The sequence below is a fragment of the Rhipicephalus sanguineus genome, chromosome 2, assembly GCF_013339695.2.
Source record: "Rhipicephalus sanguineus isolate Rsan-2018 chromosome 2, BIME_Rsan_1.4, whole genome shotgun sequence".
Lineage (NCBI taxonomy): Eukaryota > Metazoa > Arthropoda > Arachnida > Ixodida > Ixodidae > Rhipicephalus > Rhipicephalus sanguineus.
This window is the reverse complement of record NC_051177.1, coordinates 169,636,172-169,658,398: the sequence shown is the minus strand read 5'-3', so window position 1 is coordinate 169,658,398 and position 22,227 is coordinate 169,636,172. Positions and strand designations below refer to the sequence as shown.

Here is a 22,227-nt window from a genome sequence, read left to right as displayed (position 1 = left end):
TCACTCTGACTGGGAGCTAATTTTGCCCTTCGTGACGTACGCTTACAACACGGCTCCACAGGCAACTACAGGCTTTACACCATTTTTCCTCTTATATGGGTGAGAACCTTCTACCACCCTCGACACCATTCTGCCATACTGACCCGATTCACCTGAACCTACGCCCATCTCTCAAGTTGCCCGCCGCGCCGAGGAGTGACGTCAGCTCGCCCGCTCGTTTACAACCGTAGACCAATGGAAACAAAAATCTCGTCGTGCCGATGACCACCCGTACCCTGATCCTCACTTTCTTCTAGAATCCCTTGTGTGGCATTGGGTTCCAGCTGTCCCTACTGGCCTCTCCTCCAAGCTTGCTTCGAAATATCAAGGACCCTACCGTGTCGTTGCGCAGACGTCACCTGTAAATTACGTCGTCGAACCGGTTACACCGCCTACAGACCAACGCTTTCGTGGTCGTGAAACCGTCGACGTACAGCATCTGAAGCCCTACTACGATCCGCTTGTACTGTGTTCACCATGAGTCGCCAGGATGGCTCCTTTTTTGACGGGGACGATTGTAGCGAAGAGGAATGCCCAGCGCTGCAGCCACATCGCCAGCTCTGCTCGAGTCACGAGCCGTAGCTGCCCGGACTGTTTTTTCTGAAACACTGCCTGCGCCTGTACAGCTCTTGCTGTCCCTGTTCGGACGCTCCCGGCCCAGTGTTTTTATTATAAAACAAGAATTCTTATCATTTTTCCGTATAGTTTACATCGCGCATGTGGAGCATTTTTAGATAAGCTTGTCCAAGTGAAAAAAATAACGGGCTTGAGTGGCTTGATTTTTGCCTGAATACAAATCGAGGCAAGGAAACCAGGCAGAAAATAATTGTTGCATTTTTAATTTAAATGTAGAAACAAGAATGGAAATGAAAGTAAACAAGAAAACTTGCAGCCTATCGGTGCCTAACCCACAGCATCCTCATTTAAGCGATACAACAAGCAAATCCAATTAAACCAACAGACAGTGAAGCCAAGGGAGTCATAGGGGATAGTACTTGTAGTTTTTATTTACTTTTGTGTATAATTGTGATATAAGTAGAAAGAAATAAAGTGGATAAAAAAATTCGGCAGATCCCACACCTTGTGGGAATCCCTTTCATGCAAAGCAGTCAACAAGTAGCTGTCTGTGCTTCATTTTTTGCTTTGAGACAGGCGGTACGAGGTGGATCGACGTGTTTTGTAAGTGTAGTAGTCGTGTGCATATCAAGGGCTTACCAGGCATGTCGACAACACTGGGGTTTAAATGGTAACTTATGGTTTGACTTAACGATCCCATGCCTTGTAGGAATCGGTTTCTTGTGAAGCAGTCAGCGAGTACTTCTATGCTGCACTTTTTTGCTTGAGCCAAGCGTTGCGAGGTGGATCGGCATGCTTTTGTAAGTGTAGTAGCTGTGTGCACATCTTGGGCTTACCAGGCACTTCGACAACACCGGCGTTTAAAGGGTAACTTATGGTCGGACGTAACGTCAGCACTCACGTTAGAGTACTTACGTCATTATTGTTCAAAATGCTCTTTTCGGTAGCTGGCATCGCGAAGCACGTGATATTTATTTACGAGCAGGCAGCTTACCAATAAACCCTCACATGCTACCTGAAGGCATGAAGTCTACTGCGACAAGGCCCTTGCTTTTATATATCAGGTGTATATGTCGCAGCTTTGTTTCAGATGCAGCCCCTTTCCACGATTTGTGTGGAAAGAAAACCAATATTTGTTGCACTTCACTCGAAGCCATTAAAGGCTGCATCCCCTAGCTCACTGTCAGAAGTTCTGCCACTTCGGTTGGCAGCATTGCTGGGTTACCATTGTCAGCCTCTTAGTAACTCTTATGTGGCGTTGTAAGCACCTTGAAGTGCATTTTTGGCATGACCTGTACCGCATTATGAGGCTTGGCAGGAACACATAAACAACAATCCTGTCTGAGGGCAAACGCCTAAACAGATGTGTGCAGAAGGTAAATGGCGACTGGAAGTCGGAAGCTGCGACTACTGCTGGACTGCTGAGACTTTTTGCGCAGAAACGGATAATGTTGACAATGAAGTGATGCTTTTGTTTTCGTAACTGGTAGATCGTGGGTGCTACAGTGTTACAGTGAAATGTCCTGGTGCCCTTTTGCATTAGTTCCGCATCAATTCCGTGGGTTTGATGCTTTATTTAAAAACAAACAGTTCGAACAGCAAAACAGTGCACGTGACGATGGTGGCCTTTATTGAGGCTGTGACCTCCACGGCCAGCACACTGCTTGAACAGCAAGTAGCCGAAATTCTGAGACCATGATCCCTTCATTGTTATAACAAGATTAAATTTCTTTCTACAAGTGCTGTTGCACACAGTTTATTGTACTTGCGAATAAAATGTGGACACATTGGTCGGGAAAAATCGCATGACCTTTTGCATATATGAAATCCTCCGTCTATAAGACACACCAGCAAAGATTTAGGAAAAAAGATGCGTCTTATACACTGCAAGATATGGTACTTGTGTGTACTAGCATATAATGTCTTGTTTTTGGATTCTCCTAAATGTACACATTTTTTTCGTATGTGAGTTGTTGCTAATTCTGTATGGGCAGGTATGCCCCCTCCCACTAGGGCTCACGTTAAACCTGCTATAGACAACATTTTCAAAATACATCAGCAAATCAATAACACCAGTCATTAAAAAGTGTTATTTGCAATTGTGACAAATTTACATATTACTATGTTAATGAAATTGAAATTTTAGGTTGGTAAACGTTGTTAGTTGGTGGATTGCACTGTATGCCCGATCCTTTCCTGATTTCCCCTCTCGCAGCTTGTGCTTCCGACGGTGCGCCAGAGTACCTTCGTGCTTCTTTTCTGCGAAGCCCTGCGCTCAAACGAGTCGTTGACGTGCCTGCGTCTGAGCCAGTGCGACCTGCGCACTAGGATCACGGCCTGTGCCATATTCGTCATCTGCCGTCTCCTGTCAACACAGCTGCGGGAGCTGACGCTGGATTCCCTGCAGCTGATTGGTGATGTGTGGGCATCGTTGGAGGTCCTCAGGGACGGCCTGGCTGCAACCAGCACACTGAAAATGCTTAAAGTTGTGGACGTCCATGTTACTGGAACGGTGAGGATTGTGTCAGTGGTCGCAGTGTCGTACGTTTGGATTTTGCACTAGATTACCTGAGAAAAAAAAAACTGTTTGTGTCTTTGTGCAGCTCTAAAGGAGGCCTCGTAAGTAGCATTTTGCGAGTTGAAAAACTATTGGAAGGTGTCTTGAAGTTTTGGTGCTGGTAGGGAAATTCTCTTTCTAAGACTGGCCAGAGACAGGGCTTTACCTCTGGAAGTTGTCCTTTCAAGAACGCAAGCTGCAATGCATGTAGTATAGTATCTTCCCTGACTTATAAGTATGTTTCAGTTGACCATGGCAAAACTACCTCAGGCTATGCTCTGCAATGATGTACTGTTTTTAACTGTGTGTGTACACCTGACGTGGTTGTGCGATATGGTGCAGTGCTAAAGGAAATGTCTAATACAGTAAAAGCTAATTAATTCTAATGTCACGAAGATACCTGCTGCGTTCGAATGAAACAAAATTTGAAGAAGCGAGTGTTGTAAACTAAAAGCTGTATATATGAGGTGAAAGGAATGTAAGCACCTGTAGAACTAACTAATCATTGGGTATAACAAACCATATAATTTAAGGTTGGCCATGCTTCGTTTCAGTAGATTATGCCACTACTGTAGCAAACTTAAAAATGGAGCATCCTACTCGGTGTCAATTGCAGTATAACCTCGTTACAATGGATCTGTTTACAACAGACATTCGGATATTGCATACCGGTTTGCGGCGTTATGCCGACCTCCGTATTTGTTCCATCGATTGAGCTTCGTTTACAATGGATTCTGGTACAACGGACATTCGGATATACAGTAATGCCTCGTTAACTCGAACTCGCATATCTCGAAAAATCGGCTAAGTCGAAGTTTTCCGCGGTACCGAACAATTTCCCATAGGTGCAATGTATTTATTGCCCTTTATCTCGAAGTATTTCCATGCCCACTTTCGGTTATCTCGAAATCTCGACTGAGAATGGAACCAAAACTTCGCCGCCGAACCGTTTCACAAAATACTAGCGGCAAAATGTCATACGTTTCACAAGGTTCGTGCGAGGCTGCCGCGTTTACGACGAAGTGGACACTGTTCCCGAAAGTAAAGGCGAAACCTAGCGGCATACCAACTTTGTCGAGCAACCCTGTGTCACGTCATGTGACGCTTTAGACGTGCACATAAGCAGGCCCTGCAAAATAGCTCGGGTTGTACACGTTTTGTTTACAGTCAGAGATGCGATTTCAGCATTTTATTTACGCAAGGCACGTCGCGAGGATTTTTTCATCGGTCGTGCGATGTGGTGAGGATAACGCCACCAAAGCAAAGCAAGTCACTGATGCTGCAAAGAAAGGTAGCCCTAATCAAAGAAACGGATTCGAGGCTGGAAGTTTCCGGACGTCAAAACGGCGCTGAATGTGTGGCATCGTGCGAGAGGAGCCCCTTCCAGTCACATCGACAGATAAGGCCGATTCTCGGGACTTAGCGGTGGGCTAAACTGATCTAGCCTGCAATATCGGCTGGTTTGACCATTTTCTTAAGCCAAACAACGTGGCGTCACGCACAGTGATCGCGGCAGCGTCGACGCAGCTACTCGAGGGGTGACGAATCTGCCAAAACAAGAAACATGTTTCGCTTGATGCGAAATAAATTTGAGTGCAGCGGCGCGGATGATCGGCACATGCGATGTGTTAAGCAACTCGAGAAAGCTTTGCTAGGTGCAAGTGTTACTGAGAGGCAGACCAGCCTTAGTCGGTCTCTCTGCACTAAATAAAAAGGCAGTGCCGAAAAACACAGCTGGTTAATAGCGCTGGTATGTCATTATTTTTCTTCAAAACCTTTACAAAGAGCCAGTTAGGCGCTCCTGCTAAGAAACTGGTCAGTAGGAATAACGTTTCTAGATAGAACTGAACTTCTCAATAGAATTTGCCCAACTTTGCTTATCTCGAAATTTTTTCTGGTTTTTACTACTTCGAGTTAACGAGGTATTACTGTAATTGACTAAAATGTCAGACCAGCAAGGTGGTCAGGCCTCCTTTAGAGCGGACTTTTCTACCACGGGCACGTCAAATTCAATAACTTTCGACTTCAAACATCGCTTAGCATACTTTCGGGATGAGAACAGCGCGCAGCGGATATCGACGTTCCGATTTAAGAACGAAGGCCGCCGATCTCCGGTCTGTCAATGATCAGCTATGCCTAGCAGTAGCGCCAAAAAATCGGCTCGCAGCATGCTTGGTGTTGCATTTTGGGATGCTCACGCACGAAATTGCTAGCCGCTGCCACCGCTTCTCCGGGCGGTTGCTGCGCAGCGAGCTTGGCCGTGGATGCCGCTGCCGATGCACAAAATGCCCATCTGCAGTTCTGAGGAGCCAGCAGGCGATGCGATTCGTTGCTTGCGACGAAGGACATTGCGACTTCTTCGCTTTCGCATGTCCGCTAGCGTGATGTTCTTGCCCACAAAGTTCGCATTTGTCTCGTACATCGACACTGTGAGCGGAGTTAGGCCTAGCCACAACATCGAGTAGAAAGCTCGGTTGCGATGTGCGTGGCCGTGGTGCCTGATGTTTCAAAGTACGTCATGCTCGATTGCGAGTACAAAGAGTTGTCCTGCGGTGGTCTTCGTCGTAAGCTCTGAAGTGCTGATAAGAACCTCTAACAGCGTGTCCAACGAGTCAACGCTATTACAGTCGCACATCTGCGATGTTCCATGCGCGTCTACGCACGTCTGCGATGTTCGCGACGAGTGTGGCGCGCTATCGTAATCTGATGATTGAGCTTCCGCTTGCAGCTGCCAAACTAAAGTGTTCTAAATTATCGTTGACCCCTGAACATCAACAGCCACGACCTCGCGACGTACAAGCAGCAGATGAAAGTGAGCTGGTTCGAGATTTTGTGAACGCATTTTTTTTTTCCAATCGAACGGCTGCTGCGGCTGCAGTGAAAGGGCGCACCTCGATGCTCTCCTCGCCTTCCGAGCGGTGGAGTGGGAAAGCATCCGGTTGCCCCGCCACGGTGGTCTAGTGGTTATGGCGCTCGACTGCTGACCCGAAGGTCGCGGGATCGAATCCCGGCCGCGGCGGCTGCATTTTCGATGGAGGCGAAAATGTCGGAGGCCCGTGTACTTAGATTTAGGTGCACGCTAAAGAACCCCAGGTGGTCGAAATTTCCGGAGCCCTCCACTACGGCGTCTCTCATAATCATATCTTGGTTTTGGGACGTTAAACCCCAGATATTATTATGAAAGCATCCGGTTAATGCGTTGCATGCGGGAACCATGAACCACGGCACATTGTATCGCGCAATGCTGTCAGGGTGTTCTGTGACTACGCGTTGTAGTTCTGTACTCTTTGTCGCGCGTGCTCTGCGTTAACGCCCGATATGGTGTTCTTGTTACCGCCGTGTGTCAAGTAACAGGCATGATTAGTTGTAGAGTCAGCAGCAGTAGATGCAACGAGCTTGAGTTATCTTGCAAGCGATCGCGATCATTCAGGAAGCGGATGTCGTCGACAAGGCTGGTATCTTGCAAGCCATCCCGATCGGCGAGAAAAAAAGACGACGACGCTTGTTGGCTGTTATCGGAGAGCTCACTCACTTTGATGCCGAGCTTCAAGGATGCCATTTAGGACTCCGTGAAGAATAGAATAAATTTCCAGGCGAGAGCGAGCGTAACTAACAATTGCATTTACAGCAAGTGAAAGCTTTTTCTTCGTTTTTTTTGCTGAGTGCACTTCTGAAATAAGTTTTAGGCAGTCGACCGATATTTTTTGGGTCTGCAGCTCGCAATTACCATCCGCACCACTCCTTATCTGGATCTTCTGCTGCAAAGCCGAATCACAAGACTCTTCGGGGCCAGTGTATATATAGCAGCGACGGAAATTCGCGACACCGGCACGAGTCCCACTTGCTCGATTCGGCACGCGATGTCTGAAAGCAGAAATGTGGCCACCATAAGCAGATGTGCCATAATCCAGGCTGTTGTCGTGCTTTCATGTGATCGTATACCGCAGCCATTCTGTTTATTTTATTTTTTTTTTTTTTGCCGTTGGAGTTATATAGATACTCTAGGGGAACTTTTTGCCTTCGCCATAATCTTCTATATCAAATCCAAATCGCGATTACACCACCCCGCACGTGTGAAAGCGCGGGAGCGCTGGCGACGAACGGGGCTCAAGCAGAGATAAAACGAGCCGACCATCTCCTTCGCGCGATAGGCACATGGAGATAGGAGCCGGAGGGTTTGTGAGGGGGGCGGGCGCGGCGTGAGTTTGACAGGAAGTGCGTACTTGGTACCATCGGGTGTGGTCGCGTGTGCGGTGGTGTCTTTGGAGGGGATTAGCAGACTGTTCATACCTTTGTAGGTGCACTGCTCTTATTGCAAAACTGCCGTTGAAGCCATAGAAGTGGCGGATCCAGAGGGGGGGGGGGGTTGGAGTGATCCCCCCGCCCAAAGCCTGCAGCTCCCGCCCCCTCCCTTCAGTCCCTGTCGTCCACCTCCTTTGTGAGCCTCCCTGTTGAGTTTGCCCCCCTTTGTCAGGTTCTGTTGCCTACCACTGCCCAAAAGGGGTAAGAGGAATCTTGTCCCCTCTCTACCTCTCTCCTCATCGCTCCACCCTTTCCTGCTTCCCTATGCACATTTCCAACCAAGGCTTCTTAGGCGCCGCCATAATCGCCTCTGGGCTGTTGTAAATCTGCGTGACTTCCCTAAAATGCACTGGTGTCAGCCTTTGCACCCCCCCCCCCTAACCGATCGGATGATAGAACCCCCCCCCTCCCCAAGGTGATCATCTGGATCCACCCCTGAGCTATACAAAGATAGGTCACCTCTCTTACTGCAGCAGCTGTAAGGAACTGCGCAATTGACGGAACACAACAAGTAGTAGTACACAGGACTGCGCTCATCCTGTGTACTACTACCTTTTGTGTTCCGTCAACCGTGCAGTTCATTACCATTCTAATGTCGTACCAACTAACCCCCCAACGCAGTTTACTGCAGCAGCTGCTTTTCCTGAGAGTGAGAGCTGCTAGCCGATATTCATATAAAATTTCTATTTCTTGCTATTATATTCATTATCTCGCCCTCGCCGTGAAATTGTGACCTTTGTTTCTAACGTGCGACGGTTTTTGCAGTTGCGCGTTCGTGTAGAGCAAATGGTTTGGCTGGGCAACATGATAGTAGCATCGGCGTCACACTGCTCTGGGCAATGCGCGAGGTTTTGATGACAAGCCACGGCGGCACAATAAGTGCAATTGCACAGTGCGTTAAACCTGAATTTGTTTCGGTTTTACACGTGACACTCTGGCAAGGCATATAATTGTTATTGCTGCACCTCAGGCTCAACAAAATTGATGTTTTTTCACGAAAGGAAAAAAAGAAGTTTATTCGGGTTGCCGTATTAGTCGAGCATTCTTGTGGCATTTTCACTGTAAAATGAATCCTTCAGTAACTGTGCCTTGTATGAAAGGTTGAATTTCAGTTTAACAAGGTTTAGATATAATGAAGTAAAGTGCCGCATTTGCCAACTTCAATATATTGAGATTTAACTGTACTTTATACTATTCAAATGGGATTAAGTCATTTTTGTTTTTTAACGTGCATACTAGAGAGTGACATCACCGAGCGACACGGTGTCTACCCATCTTGACATAAAACAAAGTTCTGTTTCACTCAGGGAATTTTAACAAAAACACTCAGAGAAAACCAGGAAAACTCAGGGAATTTAGAGATGTCAACTTGGTAGACACCCTGCTTTTGCGCTAAGGGCTCACTTGGACTTAGACACACCAATATTTTCCTCAACCGGACTCACTCGGACTCAGACTCACTAAAATTTTCCTCAGCCGGACTCACTCGCACTCGAACTTACCAACATATTACAGTAAAAGCTCGTTAATTCGAATTCCACGGGGACGCTGAGCAATTTCGAATTAAACAAAATTCGAAATAATGAAAGTGAGCAAAAATGGGTGGATTTCGGGGGTGGGGGCACGAAAAATATTTATTGGCCAAAAAAGTCGGTAATGACCATCTGCTTCTTTTCTCTGAATGCCAGACCTGCGGCTCTCTGTTCCAGCGTGCGGACGCGGCGCAGGGAATCCTCTTCATCCTCTTCAAAGCTGAAGAAGAGACGCATCACATTAAGTGCCTCCATCACCTCAGAAGCTGGCGGGCGCACAGGCGCTTCGTCATCTTCGTCTTCCTCACCTTCTGGCTCTTCAGCAACAGGCTGCGCACTGGCTACTCGAGCGATAATGTCCTCATTAGTCAGGGCACTACACACCGATGCGGAGGTGTCAACTTCAGCATAATCGGCAAAACTTATGCCCTCAAGAGTGCCGCGCAATGCCACTGGCATGAGCTCCTCAGCCCCGTCCACCCCGACGTCACAACTATCCTGCGCACTTCCAGCTGCAAATCCACTGTGGCGGAAACAGTTTGCAATTGTGGTCGCCATCACCTGTTCCCATGCGCGCACCAACATGTGCATGGCAGTGAGCATCATAATGCCGAAGTCCTTCCTGTCGCCCGCGCACAAAATCATTCTCTCCAGCATGTGACGCCTATAAAAGCACTTGATATTCCTTATCATACCCTGGTCCATTGGCTGTAGGGCCGCAGTCGTGTTTGCTGGAAGGAACACTAACTTTGTTGCTCTCGGCTCAACGTCGACTTTGTGCGCCGAACAGTTGTCGACGACAAGAAGAACGCGTCTGCCGCCCAGTTCCATTCGCCTGTCGAATTTCAATAGCCACTTCCTGAATAGGTCACCTGTCATCCAGGCTGTCTTGTTTGCGGCGTACTCTGTCGGGAGTGACCGAATGTTTTTGAAGCGCCTTGGCTTGTGCGCTTTGTCAATCACAAAAAGGAGGACCTTTTCCGTACCGGTCATATTTGCGGCGACCAGAACAGTGATACGCTCTTTGCTGCGCTTGCCGCCGGCACAGCTGTCTCCCTTGTAGGTGATCGTCTTGTCTGGCTGCAACTTGAAAAATAACGCTGTCTTGTCAGCGTTAAACACATCCTGTGGCAAGTAGCTCTCCAAGTACTGCTGCAGGGTGTCGCTTCTGCAAGTAGCGCATGTTTCGGCGTCCACTTCCTTTGCCTCGCCGGATAACGTGCGGAATATGAGATTGTGCCACTCCCTGAAACGATGAAACCATCCCTCGGAGGCGACAAAGTCTTCAATGTCCAAGCGCAGGGCGAAATCGGCTGCCTTGGCCATGATGATAGGTCCGCTCAATGCGATACTCTGGGCTCTCATTTCTTTAACCCAGATAATCAAAGCTGACTCCAGTTCCGGGAATTTCGCTGTCCTTAGCCTTTTCCGACTGGCGCCAAAATCCTCGGCTTCATAGGCGTTTTCAATGGCCGTCCTGTTCCATATGTATGTTGACAACGTGCTCGGAGGTATGCCGTGCTTCCTTGCAATTTCATATTTGTTCGACTTCCCTTGGTCTACCTCTTGCAAAATCTCCACCTTCTCCTTGACAGTCTTCGCACAGTAGTGCTTGCCCCGCAGCATCTTGCAACTTTGATGCGGAATAAGACGGCGTTGACGGCGGGAACAAACAGCGTGCTCGAACAACAAAGTGACGCCGCCGGGTATGGCCTAGGACTACTCCGCCACTCCGCTGCTTCATCATCCCACGTATAGTACAAGTGGCGCCAGCTAGCGGCAAGGCGACGGAACAAAATTGCTGCCGTGATTTTGGAGGCCATACTTTGCTCGCCCTTTGCGCGGAGGCCACCTGAAGCACCGAGCATCAAAGCTCGAAAAAACCGGTCGTGCCACCTATAGTTTGTCCGTAAAAGCTTCCACTGGTGTTTGACGACGATGACGCTCGGCAGCGCGCGCTTCGAATTATCTGCAGAGGCGGCAATTTCTGTTCGAAATAACGAGTCGTTTTACACATGGTCTCCTATGCACTGCGGACCGGACTGCGGCGACCATTTTGAATTATCCAAAATTTCGAATTAACGAGGTGTGAATTAACGAGCTTTCACTGTACTCAGCCAGACTCACTCAGACTCACGGCTTGATGTGAGTCTGAGTGAGTGAGTCAACTCATGAATGAATTTGCTGACCTATGCCAGTGGATATGGCTGATAAAACGTCACTTGCTCCACACTTTTCTCTCAGAGCGTGTTCATTTTTCGGGTTGCTCCGCCCATCACGCGGCACACTTCCAGTTGGTGTTCATTTTGCTCTGGCTGGACAGTTCTACCTACCCACAGGTTGCCAGAATCTGCCAGGAAAAATTTGTTCTGGAAGATGTCTGGAAAGTTTCTGGCTATCAGACGCCAAAAAGAGATGATGCGCACTCACCGCCATCTTTATGAGGACTCAATGGATCGCAATGCGGACTCTGGGGGACTTCACCTTCGGTCGCCACTACTCGTTATCTTCTGAAGTCCGTTCCATCGTGCGAGATGGTGCACTTACGAGTGACGGCGAGCGTACCGCCGCATGTATCAAGTTACGGCAGTACGCAACCTGATTAGCGCTTGTGTGAAACATAATCTGCAATAGCCGTGAGCAGCTGTTGCTGTCGGAGACACTGTCACTTTCGCAAGAGTTCGCATCGTGTTGTACCGTAACTGTTACATGCACTGCACAGAGCTTCACGGACGGGGCGAGTCGCGTGTGACGTTGCGAACGTACATGATCGTATCCCAAATGCGTATGCTCGAGAATATCACTTCCGCTCTTCGGTAAACCTAGCCCCGTATTTCCAAGCGGCAATGCAGAAAGAACCGACGCTCACGCGGTGCAAAGTTTCGGTTGCTGCCACGGCGGTAGCATTTTTTTACGTTCATGCTGGTTGTCCCAGCATTCGACTTTGCACTGTTCGGGTTGTCTTGGGATTTCAAGACGCATTACCACGTCGTTGTTTTCTGTCAGTACTGTACCCAGTTGGCAGACTGGTTGCCAGCAAGCTGCCAGAAGTTCGAAAATCAAAGAGTTCTACTACTATGTTTTTTGAGAAATAAATGTTTTTTGCCCATGTACCTCAGTGTGGGCTTGTGAGCCTCAATTTTTACTGGGTTTAGATCATACGTTTTCCTGGATAGTGTGTTTATTTTTCACATTATTTTTTCGGAAACGTACCAATGATGTTGTACTTAGATTTACCTGAAGAATGCATTCCGGATCATTTCTCATCTGAAGCTGCAGATGACACTGCCACTTTTGTTCTGGTACCATCAATGTGGCGTGGATGGTAACAAACCACAGTCCTCACTCGAGAGTGATAAAACACATGCCGGATGTCACCTGGTCGGGCTTCATGGCAGAAAAGAAAGCCGGCAGTGTGCAAAACCAGAATCAAGAGGTTGAGGGAGAACCTGGAAGAGCAGGACTTCACCGTCAGCAATAAAGCTACAATTCACTACTCTAGCTGACCAATAAACTTTTTCACATGTTTTATTCTAACGGGGAAATAAAAGAAATTGAAGTGAAATTTTATCTTCACTCAAAATAGAGACTTTGAGAGGAACTACTTTATGGCGCAGACGCACTCGGAGAAGCTTGGGTCCAAGCGCTGCTTGTAGGCGCAAAGCGGTTGGCCGTGACATCATGATGACATGGCGACGCCATTGACTGTAGGGGGGCTCCTTTGACAGCGAAAAGCCGCTTTAAAGACGATAGTTTTTCTTGGGATACTTGCAGAAATTTTGGTCTGTCTGTCTGTCGCACGATTCAGCCACCTGGCCAAAGCTTAAGCATTTGCTGAATGCCCAGCCATCTTGAACTGGTAGCTGCATTCATACTTGTGAACATTGTCGATCAAAAAGCAAATATTACGCATATATGAGGCACAACATCAATATGCAAGTATTGGGTGGTGTGTTCCTTTACTAGAAAATACATAGATACGTAATTCTAAAGACCCTAGTGTTTCTTAGGCTACGCTGAAAATGCGACGCTATGCACGATAAAGCCCGGCAGAAGACTATCGACATTTGCAGCGAAGTATGCAGATACACTTCCAATTTTATTTCTTGACTTGTACCCGAGCATAGGAGACCTCTTCAATGGAAAGAAAAGGTACCTTCTTTATGGACTTGCACGGGAGTACAAAGGCTGACGTCCTTGCCTCGGCTGTGCATTTCTGCGGGTAACACATATTTACAAAATCCTAGAGGGGATAATAGCAGCACTCAGGGAGCCTTTGTTGAAAAGAGTTGTCAACGCGGTGCTCATGTGCATGCAGTCTTGTGTGCTCACATAGCCAGCTATGCTTACATGAAAACCACTCTGGGTCCCGCCTCACTCGGCGCTCTCTCAAACCAAAATTGCAACTGAGCACTGTAAAAGCGTCTCCAAATAATTAACCGTCTCATGCTCGAGCAAGCGAGCTTTCGAGCCGTGATAAGTGGGTCGTTAGCTACGTATTGCAACAGAAAAAACAATAAGTAAAACTTTTGTGTCGGTGCTCCTTTAATAGTTGAGATATCATGAAAAGGTTTTGCGTAAGCTAGTTGGCATTCATTCAGTGAAATGAACGTGAAATCGCAATCTGGCGACAAGGAACAAAAACGTACGAGTGCAAAATTTTAACCTATGCTTATTCCGTAGACAAATGTTAGAAACTAAAAAATATTGATGAGTGGGAAGTTTGCAATATTTTTTGTATTGGCTCCTTGTCCCCTTTTGGCATTTAGGTGCTTCTACTCTACTCAATTCAGAGATCAATGTAGAATATAGCAGTGCACACCGGATGAAAAGATAATCACGAAACGAAAGCACATACACACATATGATGATCAACCAAGTAGCCCACCAGTACATTTTAAGCATAAATCACATGGGTTATCAAGCGCTGTGTCTTCAGTTGGAGACATGTTGAAATTAGAAATCAATATTGGGAACATAATGAAGTCCTTTAACCAACTTATAGAGGAGCTTCAGATGAAATTTATGGTTTGTCTAAACACTAGTTCAGGTATTGATGTGTGGCTGAAACTATGAGTGGCAGACCTTTAGTGTTAAAGGGCCCCTAAACCACCTCCGACATTTTTTCAAACATTTCAAGTAAACACGCGCATCGTGTGCAGAATGCTGTCACGATCAACGATGCCACACGTGGTAGCACTAGAAGCCGCGGGCGCACCACAAATTCCAAGAAACAATTTCTGCTCCTCTCTGGGCCCTTCCGGTCGGCCTAGTGACGTGTGTGACGTCAGCGTGTTGAATCTGTGATGTGGTATGCAGGCGATGCTGCGATTGGTGGAACAAGAACCTACGACTTCCGGTTAGTCTGCAAGCAGCTGCTCGCGCTCCTTGCTGTTCTTCGTCGTGTTGCCTGCATGTGCGCGCTTGCGAATCGGCAGCTGCGGCCCGTAACGCAAGTGCCAAGTCGCTAGCGTACCAGCACAGTCGCGCCTAGCGGTCTGATAAGCTGCGCGGACTGAATCTGACAGTGTTTTGGGATGGCATTCACGCATCAATGCTTGGCTGCAAAAGCACCGACTGGAAAAACGAAAAGATGTGACACGTGTCACCGTATGGGTCAATCATGTTGGAGATCCTCTGAAGGCGTGCGCGCAACACAGGGTCCATACCGGCAGGGTGATTCCACGTAAGATCGAACAATCGATGGCTGGTCGACCTCTCAAATTTATTTCAAAATTTTATATATTATTGCCTGATGAGTGAAAAGAAGAGATCCGCAATTTGTTTTGCCGCCAAAAAGTTTTTCGAAGCACAGGAAATCAATAATGACGAAGAGGTGGAGTAGAGCGCTCACCCGCTCTGCTGTTTTGGCCAACTTTCGTTATGAATTGCACAAAATATATTAAAGTTAGGTAGGTGAAATTTCTTTAACTAAATATATGCATGTTTTTGCTTCTGCTCAGGTATTTTTAGTTTTGATGTCTTGTGTAGATGTTTTTATAAAAAAACCTGAAAATTGGCCCAGGAGACGTTATTTTCTTTACTTTGAAGGTCTTTATCTCGAAAAATTCTTGTAGCAGAGCGACAAAAATTGCGCATTACGTTCTTCGCATGCTTATCTACCACACTTCCGAATCTTATATTTATATAACTTTTTATATAACTTTTCAGTAAAGAGATATGATCGGGCTAAGTTAAAGAAAACACCGGACAATGAAAACTTCTGACAACAATTAAAAAAAAAAACCCATTTTTCATATTTCTTAAACTTTGTCCACTTATTGTCCTCCACATCAGCTTTCATAATCATTGAAAACATGTTGCATAATGTCGTTGCACTAATATTTACGACCCCTCCAAAGAGACCCTTGGGCAGGATTGGCAATTCCGACTTCTTGCCCAGCAAGTGTATAAAATGCAGGCAGGATTGAATTGATTTTTTATTAAAAGGCCAGCAGGTACCGAAAAAGGTGTCGCCGGCACTGAAGACGTTATTTTGAAATTATTTGGTCACTGCAGCGGCCGCGAGCGCGGGGCTCCCGAGCAGGCGCGCATTGTAAGAGACGGCGCAGTGAGAGCTTGTTCTCGCGTCCTCAGACCGATTGAGTTCGAAACAGCAACACCTCTCAGGTGACTTGAACGCACGTACACCGGTAGTCGCAGTGATCTGGTTAATGTTGTCGATTTCTTTTTCAGGGGGCATAAGAATGTCATCGTTAAACCGTGCGTTCCGTGAAGATCTTTCATTGCAGTGGTAGCAAAAGCACGCGTAGCACAAGTAGTCCGTGTCACTGGCAGTCACTGATCTTTCGGGCGTTAAACGTTTCTTCAAAGCGTATATGCCTAGGTCGGTAACTCTACGAAATTTTGGCTTCTTTGCAATAATTAAAGGAGTACTGACACTATTTTGAGACATCGCAAAAGGGACATTTTTTGCTTCGTTGATGTGCAGTGTCAACGCTGTCCACACACTGGAGTCGGAGAACACGTATAAAATATTTTAATTTGACTTTGAAGTTTTCGTCGCTGAGCATCTGCAAGCCAGCTCCACTGCAAGGACATTATCCCAACGAGTCAAGACAGTTCCCCCGAGTATGCGAGTTCTGCGTCCTGCATGCAGCCTAAATAGCAGAAATCACTGCCAGGGTCACAGGACGACAATTCACTCATCGTTGTTTATGTGCACCACGAGCAGATGACGAATTTGCTGCTAGTACGTCGCGAGTTTCTGTATCTCCGTGACGTCACACTGTTATGAAACGACACTGAGAAGCCACCACCTCGATATCTAAACCGAAAGTGTCTTTTTAAGGTGGCGCTAATTAAAATATATACGATGCATTCCCAGGCACCACAATAGTCGTTTTAGGTTTCTCGACACCAGTATTTTTATTTAGAGCAACAATCCGAAATTTTTAAAAATTCGTGTCAGTACTCCTTTAAGCTTCTTGTGCTTCGAAAGGTAGTCTCCACAATACACTCATTCCGAGCTATACTTTCTCTCCATGAGACGCACAGGAGGAGTAGAGTAAGAGCAAAGCACAAGAACTATACGCGCCGAATGAAGTGTGAACAGCGCTCTGAACACGCGGCTAGTTCAGGCCATCTGCTGCCGACATCTAAGATAGGCAAGAGCATCCGGTTACCGATAGTTTTGCTTTTCTTTCCTTTGACATTCCATATTTTGCTTTGCCACTGGAGCGCCACGTTCATGCTTTCCACTGATCCCAACTGGCGCAGCGCAGTTTCTCTGGCAGCAGTGTGCGTGAAGCGAGCGCTCATAGCTCCCTTATAGAGTTCTTATATTGCTTCCATCTCTGCCTTGTTATCAGCGCCTAGCTGCAATGCGAACAGAGGGTGGGTAGAATAGCGAAGCTCCAGTGCATTCAAGTCACCGGAGAGGCGTTGCTGTTTCGAACTCAATCGGTCTGAGGACGCGAAAACGAGCTCTCACTGCGCCGTCTCTTACAACGAGCATCTCGGGTGCGCGCGCGCCTGCTCGGTAGCCCCACGCTCGTGGCCGCTGCAGTGACCAAATAATTTCAAAATAACGTCTTCAGTGCCGGCGACACCTTTTTCGGTACGTGCTGGCCTTTTAATAAAAAAGCAATTCAACCCTGCCTACATTTTATACACTTGCTGGGCAAGAAGTCGGAATTGCCAATCCTTGCCCAAGGCTCTCATTGGAGGGGTCGTAACTATTAGTGCAACCACATTATGCAACATGTTTTCAATGATTATGAAAGCTGATGTGGAGAACAATAAGTGGACAAAGTTTAGGAAATATGAAAAATGGGTTTTTTTTTTAATTGTCGTCAGAAGTTTTCATTGTCCAGTGTTTTCTTTAACTTAGCCTGATCATATCTCTTTACTGAAAAGTTATATAAATATAAGATTCGGAAGTGTGGTAGATAAGCTCGCGAAGAACGTAATGCGCAATTTTCGTCGCTCTGCTACAAGGATTTTTCGAGATAAAGACCTTCAAAGTAAAGAAAATAACGTCTCCTGGGCCAATTTTGAGGTTTTTTATAAAAACATCTGCACTACACATCAAGAATAAAAATACCTGAGCAGAAGCAAAAACATGCATACGTTTAGTTAAAGAAATCTCAGCTACCTAACTTTAATATATTTTGTGCAATGCATAACGAAAGTTGGCCAAAACAGCAGAGCGGATGAGCGCTCTACTCCATCTCTTCGTCATTATTCATTTCCTGTGCTTCGAAAAAATTTTTGGCGGCAAAACAAATTGCGGATCTTTCCACTCATCAGGCAATAATATATAAAATTTTGAAATAAATTTGAGAGGTTGACCAGCCATCGATTGTTCCATCTTACGTGGAATCACCCGGCACAATTTGTACGAGCACGGGCCGGCATGGCAACAGCAGCGGTTAGCCGAGAAGCACAGAGTTCACGGAGTTGCGGCAACCGGAAGTGCCCGCTGTTTCGTAGAGTACGTCAGCGATGACGGTATGTCACGTGAGATTGGGAGGGGCACTTGGCAAGGAGGGCAAAGCGGCTTTATGAGAGAAAACCAGCAGACGAGTGGAGGGTAGCGAAGGAAAGAATGAAACCAGCGATCGTAGTGTTTCGAGCATCAAACGCGTGTAACTCCACTATTACGTCACCGATTCTAAAAATTCTCACGGCTACGTGTTCCTTGTAAACTCATGCACAATTGTCACACTACAACTACATTTCGACCCCGGGGTGGTTTAGGGGCCCTTTAAGGGACAGACAATCGCTCAGAACATGAATCGAGATAACCCCACTAAAGGAAAGATTCTTTATTGTATTGGCTAAAACAAAACCTGGTTTTCTCATTAAAGGGACACTATAGAGAAACAATGAATTGGTTTAGATCGATAAATTGTACTCTGAGAACTCTAATGTCGTTAATTTCGCCGTCATAGGTTTATTAATAGAGGAGAAAATCAAGTTCAGAGTTTCATTTTTAAACTTTGCACCGAAATCTCCCCGCTTGACGTCATTGTTTTCAAAGTGTATTTATCATATTTTGGCGCCATTGGCTCAACAATATTACCCCAGATTTGGTATGTTAAGTCTGTGGCCCCCTCAGAGGACAATGTACTTCATTTTTACCGATTAGGAAATACGTAGTCCCTAGTAGCCACAGTGAAAACATATGACGTCACGGCAAATGGTGCGGAAACTTCTAGGTGGCGTCACCACCCACATTTTGTTTTTGCGCGTTTTCTCGCTTACTAGGCGTCTTCTCGCAGCAAGTGTGGTGTTTTTGTAGGCTTGTGCGAATATTCGAGCACTTCGTATATTCGAACGAATATTACAGTATTCAAATTCGTTTCGAAACGAATTTAAATTCTAGGAAATTTCGAAGTATTCGAAATGAACAAATAGACATATAAACCGCATGTAACCTTCTGTAAATGTGGTTTCACTGCAGTGGAGGTGTGCTGTACCGTGAATACACCTTTCTAGGAAAAATCCGCACTGTCGCGAAGCCCTACTTCAAGTTTCAATTTTATTTATTTATTTATTTATTTATAGATTCCAGTGATGCTACCGCTGCGCCAATTGCGCCAGACTGCGCCAAAGTGCCCTGGCTGCTACAACCTTCTACATTTCCTCAAAATTTGGCGATTCTGCGCCAAGCCTGCGCCAAAGGGGTGTACTCCGACTTTCAGAAATGAAACTAACTACATTAGGTTCCCCCATTGAGAGCGACATCGCGCTGTACGCGGACGTTCTCCATGAGAGTGATGAAAATGGAGACAAAATACAGTATAATCTCGTTACAACGGATCTGTTTACAACAGACATTCGGATATTACATACCAATTTGCGGTGTTATGCCGACCTCCGTATTAGTTCCATTGATTGAGCTTCGTTTACAACGAATTCTGGTACAACGGACATTCGGATATAATTGACTAAAATTTCAGGCCAGCAAGGTGGTCAGGACTCCTTTAAGCGGACTTTTCTACCACGGTCATTAACTTCCGACTTCAAACATCGCTTAGCATACTTTCGGGACGGGAGCAGTGCACCGCGGATATCGACGTACCGATTTAAGAACGAAGACCGCCGATCCCCGGTCTGTCAATGATCAGCTATGCCTAGCTGTAGCGACAAAAAAACGGCGCGCAGCGTGCTTGGTGTTGCGTTTGGGACGCTGACACGCGAAATTGCGAGCCGCTGCCACCGCTTCTCCGCGCGGTCGCTGCGCGGCGAGCTTGGCCGGGGGGTCCGCTGCCGATGCGCAAAATGCCCATCCGCGGTTCTGAGGAGCCAGCGGGCAATGCGATTCGTTGCTTGAGACGAAGGACATTACGGCTTCTTCGCTTTCGCATGTCCGCTAGCGCGATGTTCTTGCCCGCAAAGTTCGGATTTGGCTCGTACATCGGCACCGTGAACGCTGTTAGGCCTAACCATATAGTAGAAAGCTCGGTTGCGATGTGCGTGGCCGCGGTGCCCGATGTTTCAAAGTACGTCATGCTCGATTGCGAGTACAAGGAGTTGTCCCGCGGTAGTCTTCGTCATAAGCTTCGAAGTGCTGATAAGAAGAACCTCGAACAGCGGGTCCAACGAGTCAACGCTATTAGTCGCACGTCTGCGATGTTCGCGACGAGTGCGGCGCGCTATCGTAATCTGATGATTGAGCTTCCGCTTGCAGCTGCCCAACTAAAGCGTTCCAAATTATCGTCGACCGGTAAACACAGGACGAGTGCGAACGCGTCACTAAGTAGCGCAATTTTCGACAGCCACGACCTCGCGACGCACAAGCAGCAGACGACGATACCGAAGCGAGCATTAACACTTTGTGGCTGCTTCTGCGGTAATACCGCAGAAGCAGCCAAAACGTGTTTTTCGTACGCTTGTTACTGAATGGAGGAGCCAGCTGAAACGGAGAACTTGAACGCGGAGAAATGCTCTTTACGACGAGCCCAAAATGGCGGCGCCCAGTTGCGCCGTTGCCGAGCTATAATTTTGAAAAACGCTTTTTTTTATATTTCCGCAATTTTCGCCGAGTCGGCAGACGCAAAACAAATTTTTTATAGCACTTCTACGTAGTTTTCATTGAAGACATTTTGGAATCAGATAGAAATGGGCTACAGAAACTGAAAATGCGATTTTCCAAAAATCGCATTTTTTTGGTCCCCCGTTAAAAATAAGACCATGTTTGTGACTCGTAATTCAATTCTCTCCAGTTATAACAGACCCATTCAGTGTTTACATGAAAGTCTGTTGTAACAGTACTTGGATTTTACATACTCCCTTTACAACAGACCAAAGTCCTCTTCACTATGAAGGTCTGTTGTAATGAGGTTATACTGTATCAATATGGTGTTGTCAAGCGGACGAAGGAACTGCGTTTTGTGTTTTTTTTGTAATCAAAGCATCAACTGTAGGCAACATGGCGTAGCAGCAGTCAAGCGACATGCAGCCATGAAACGGCACATTGATGCTACCAGTCGTCATTGAGACGCTTCAGGCGGGCTGCAGTGGCCGAAAACGATCCAGCCGACTTTGGAATTCGGCAGTCCCTAGAACGTCTTGCAGTGTGACTGCGTGACAAACGCAGAAACTCTGTTTGTGCTTGGCATGACTCTCAAGGGCATCCCATACTCGTGGGCCGACACAGCAACTGCCTTGTTTCCCAAGTTATTTGGAGATTCCGAAACAGCGAAGCAGTTTAGTTGTAAGAGGTTGAAGGCATGCTACATAGTTAGTGATGGCCTCGGGCCGTATTTCAAGAAACTTGTGGTTGACGAGCTGAACAAGCCGGATGTGGTTTTATCCGTTAGCATTGACGAGACCCCTCTTCCTGAACAGAGGTGCCAACAACTTGATGTTGTAGTTAGGCATTTCTCCAACAAAATGCAGTGAGTTGTGGAACACCTACAGTCTTTCTGGCTGGGCTCTGCGACTTCGGAAATTTCGGCTAGTGAAGTGCGGAGAGCAATGATGGACCTGCCGCAGAAAAATGTCTCTATGGATGGCCCTAATGCAATGAAAATCTTCAGAAAAAAGATGCAGGAAGCATACCCTGACATCATAGATGTAGGAGAGTGCTGCTTGCACAAAGTGCACAACTCATTTGTCCGCGGCTTGAGTGCTGTTGGCTCGGATGTCGACGCTGCTGTGGTCGATGTTTATTACTTTTTTAAGAATTCTTCGGCTCAGAATGAATTGTTGAAGGCAGAGCACCTGCTCCAAAAGCTAGTTTTGCTGCTCCAAAACGCAATTTTGCCTGCTCCAAAAGCTGCTCCAAAGTGGCCTAAGCCAGTAGCATCACTGAGATTCCTCACAGGCCTCGTTGAGGCATTGGGTAAGGGGGGCATCACACAAAATAAATGATCACACCTAATGAATACATATACAGGATGAAATGGCTCAAAGCACACATATCCTTTTTTAAACACATTGAAATAATGGCTAACAATAATTGTAGAGGTGAAAAGAGAAAAGGAGGAGTTCAACGATATAAATAATTAATACAATTTGGAGAGAACATCAACTGATACATTTCGTACACGCGCAGGTAATGCACAGTAAAAAAACATACGAATACAATGAATGAGCAAAAAGAAATAATGAACTCATACATAAGAGAGCTAATAAAACACACACGAGAAAAAAAAAGAAGGGGTTATACATTTTGTCGAGGTTATGCGGAGGAATGTGAAATGATGAGGTGACGAAATTTATCAGGATTTTTTTCGGACACAATGGAAT

The 22,227-nt window shown here is 46.5% G+C and overlaps 1 protein-coding gene across 2 annotated transcripts in view; it reads left to right on the top strand.

Annotated features, from left to right (window-relative positions):
• LOC119383854 (uncharacterized) overlaps positions 1-22,227 on the top strand; it is a 773,402-nt gene that overhangs the window by 19,662 nt on the left and 731,513 nt on the right. For both annotated transcript variants that reach the window (XM_049412685.1, XM_037652128.2), the window contains exon 3: positions 2,831-3,127. In XM_049412685.1, coding sequence (XP_049268642.1) covers positions 2,831-3,127 — 297 coding nt within the window. The remainder of the gene's footprint in view (positions 1-2,830; positions 3,128-22,227) is intronic.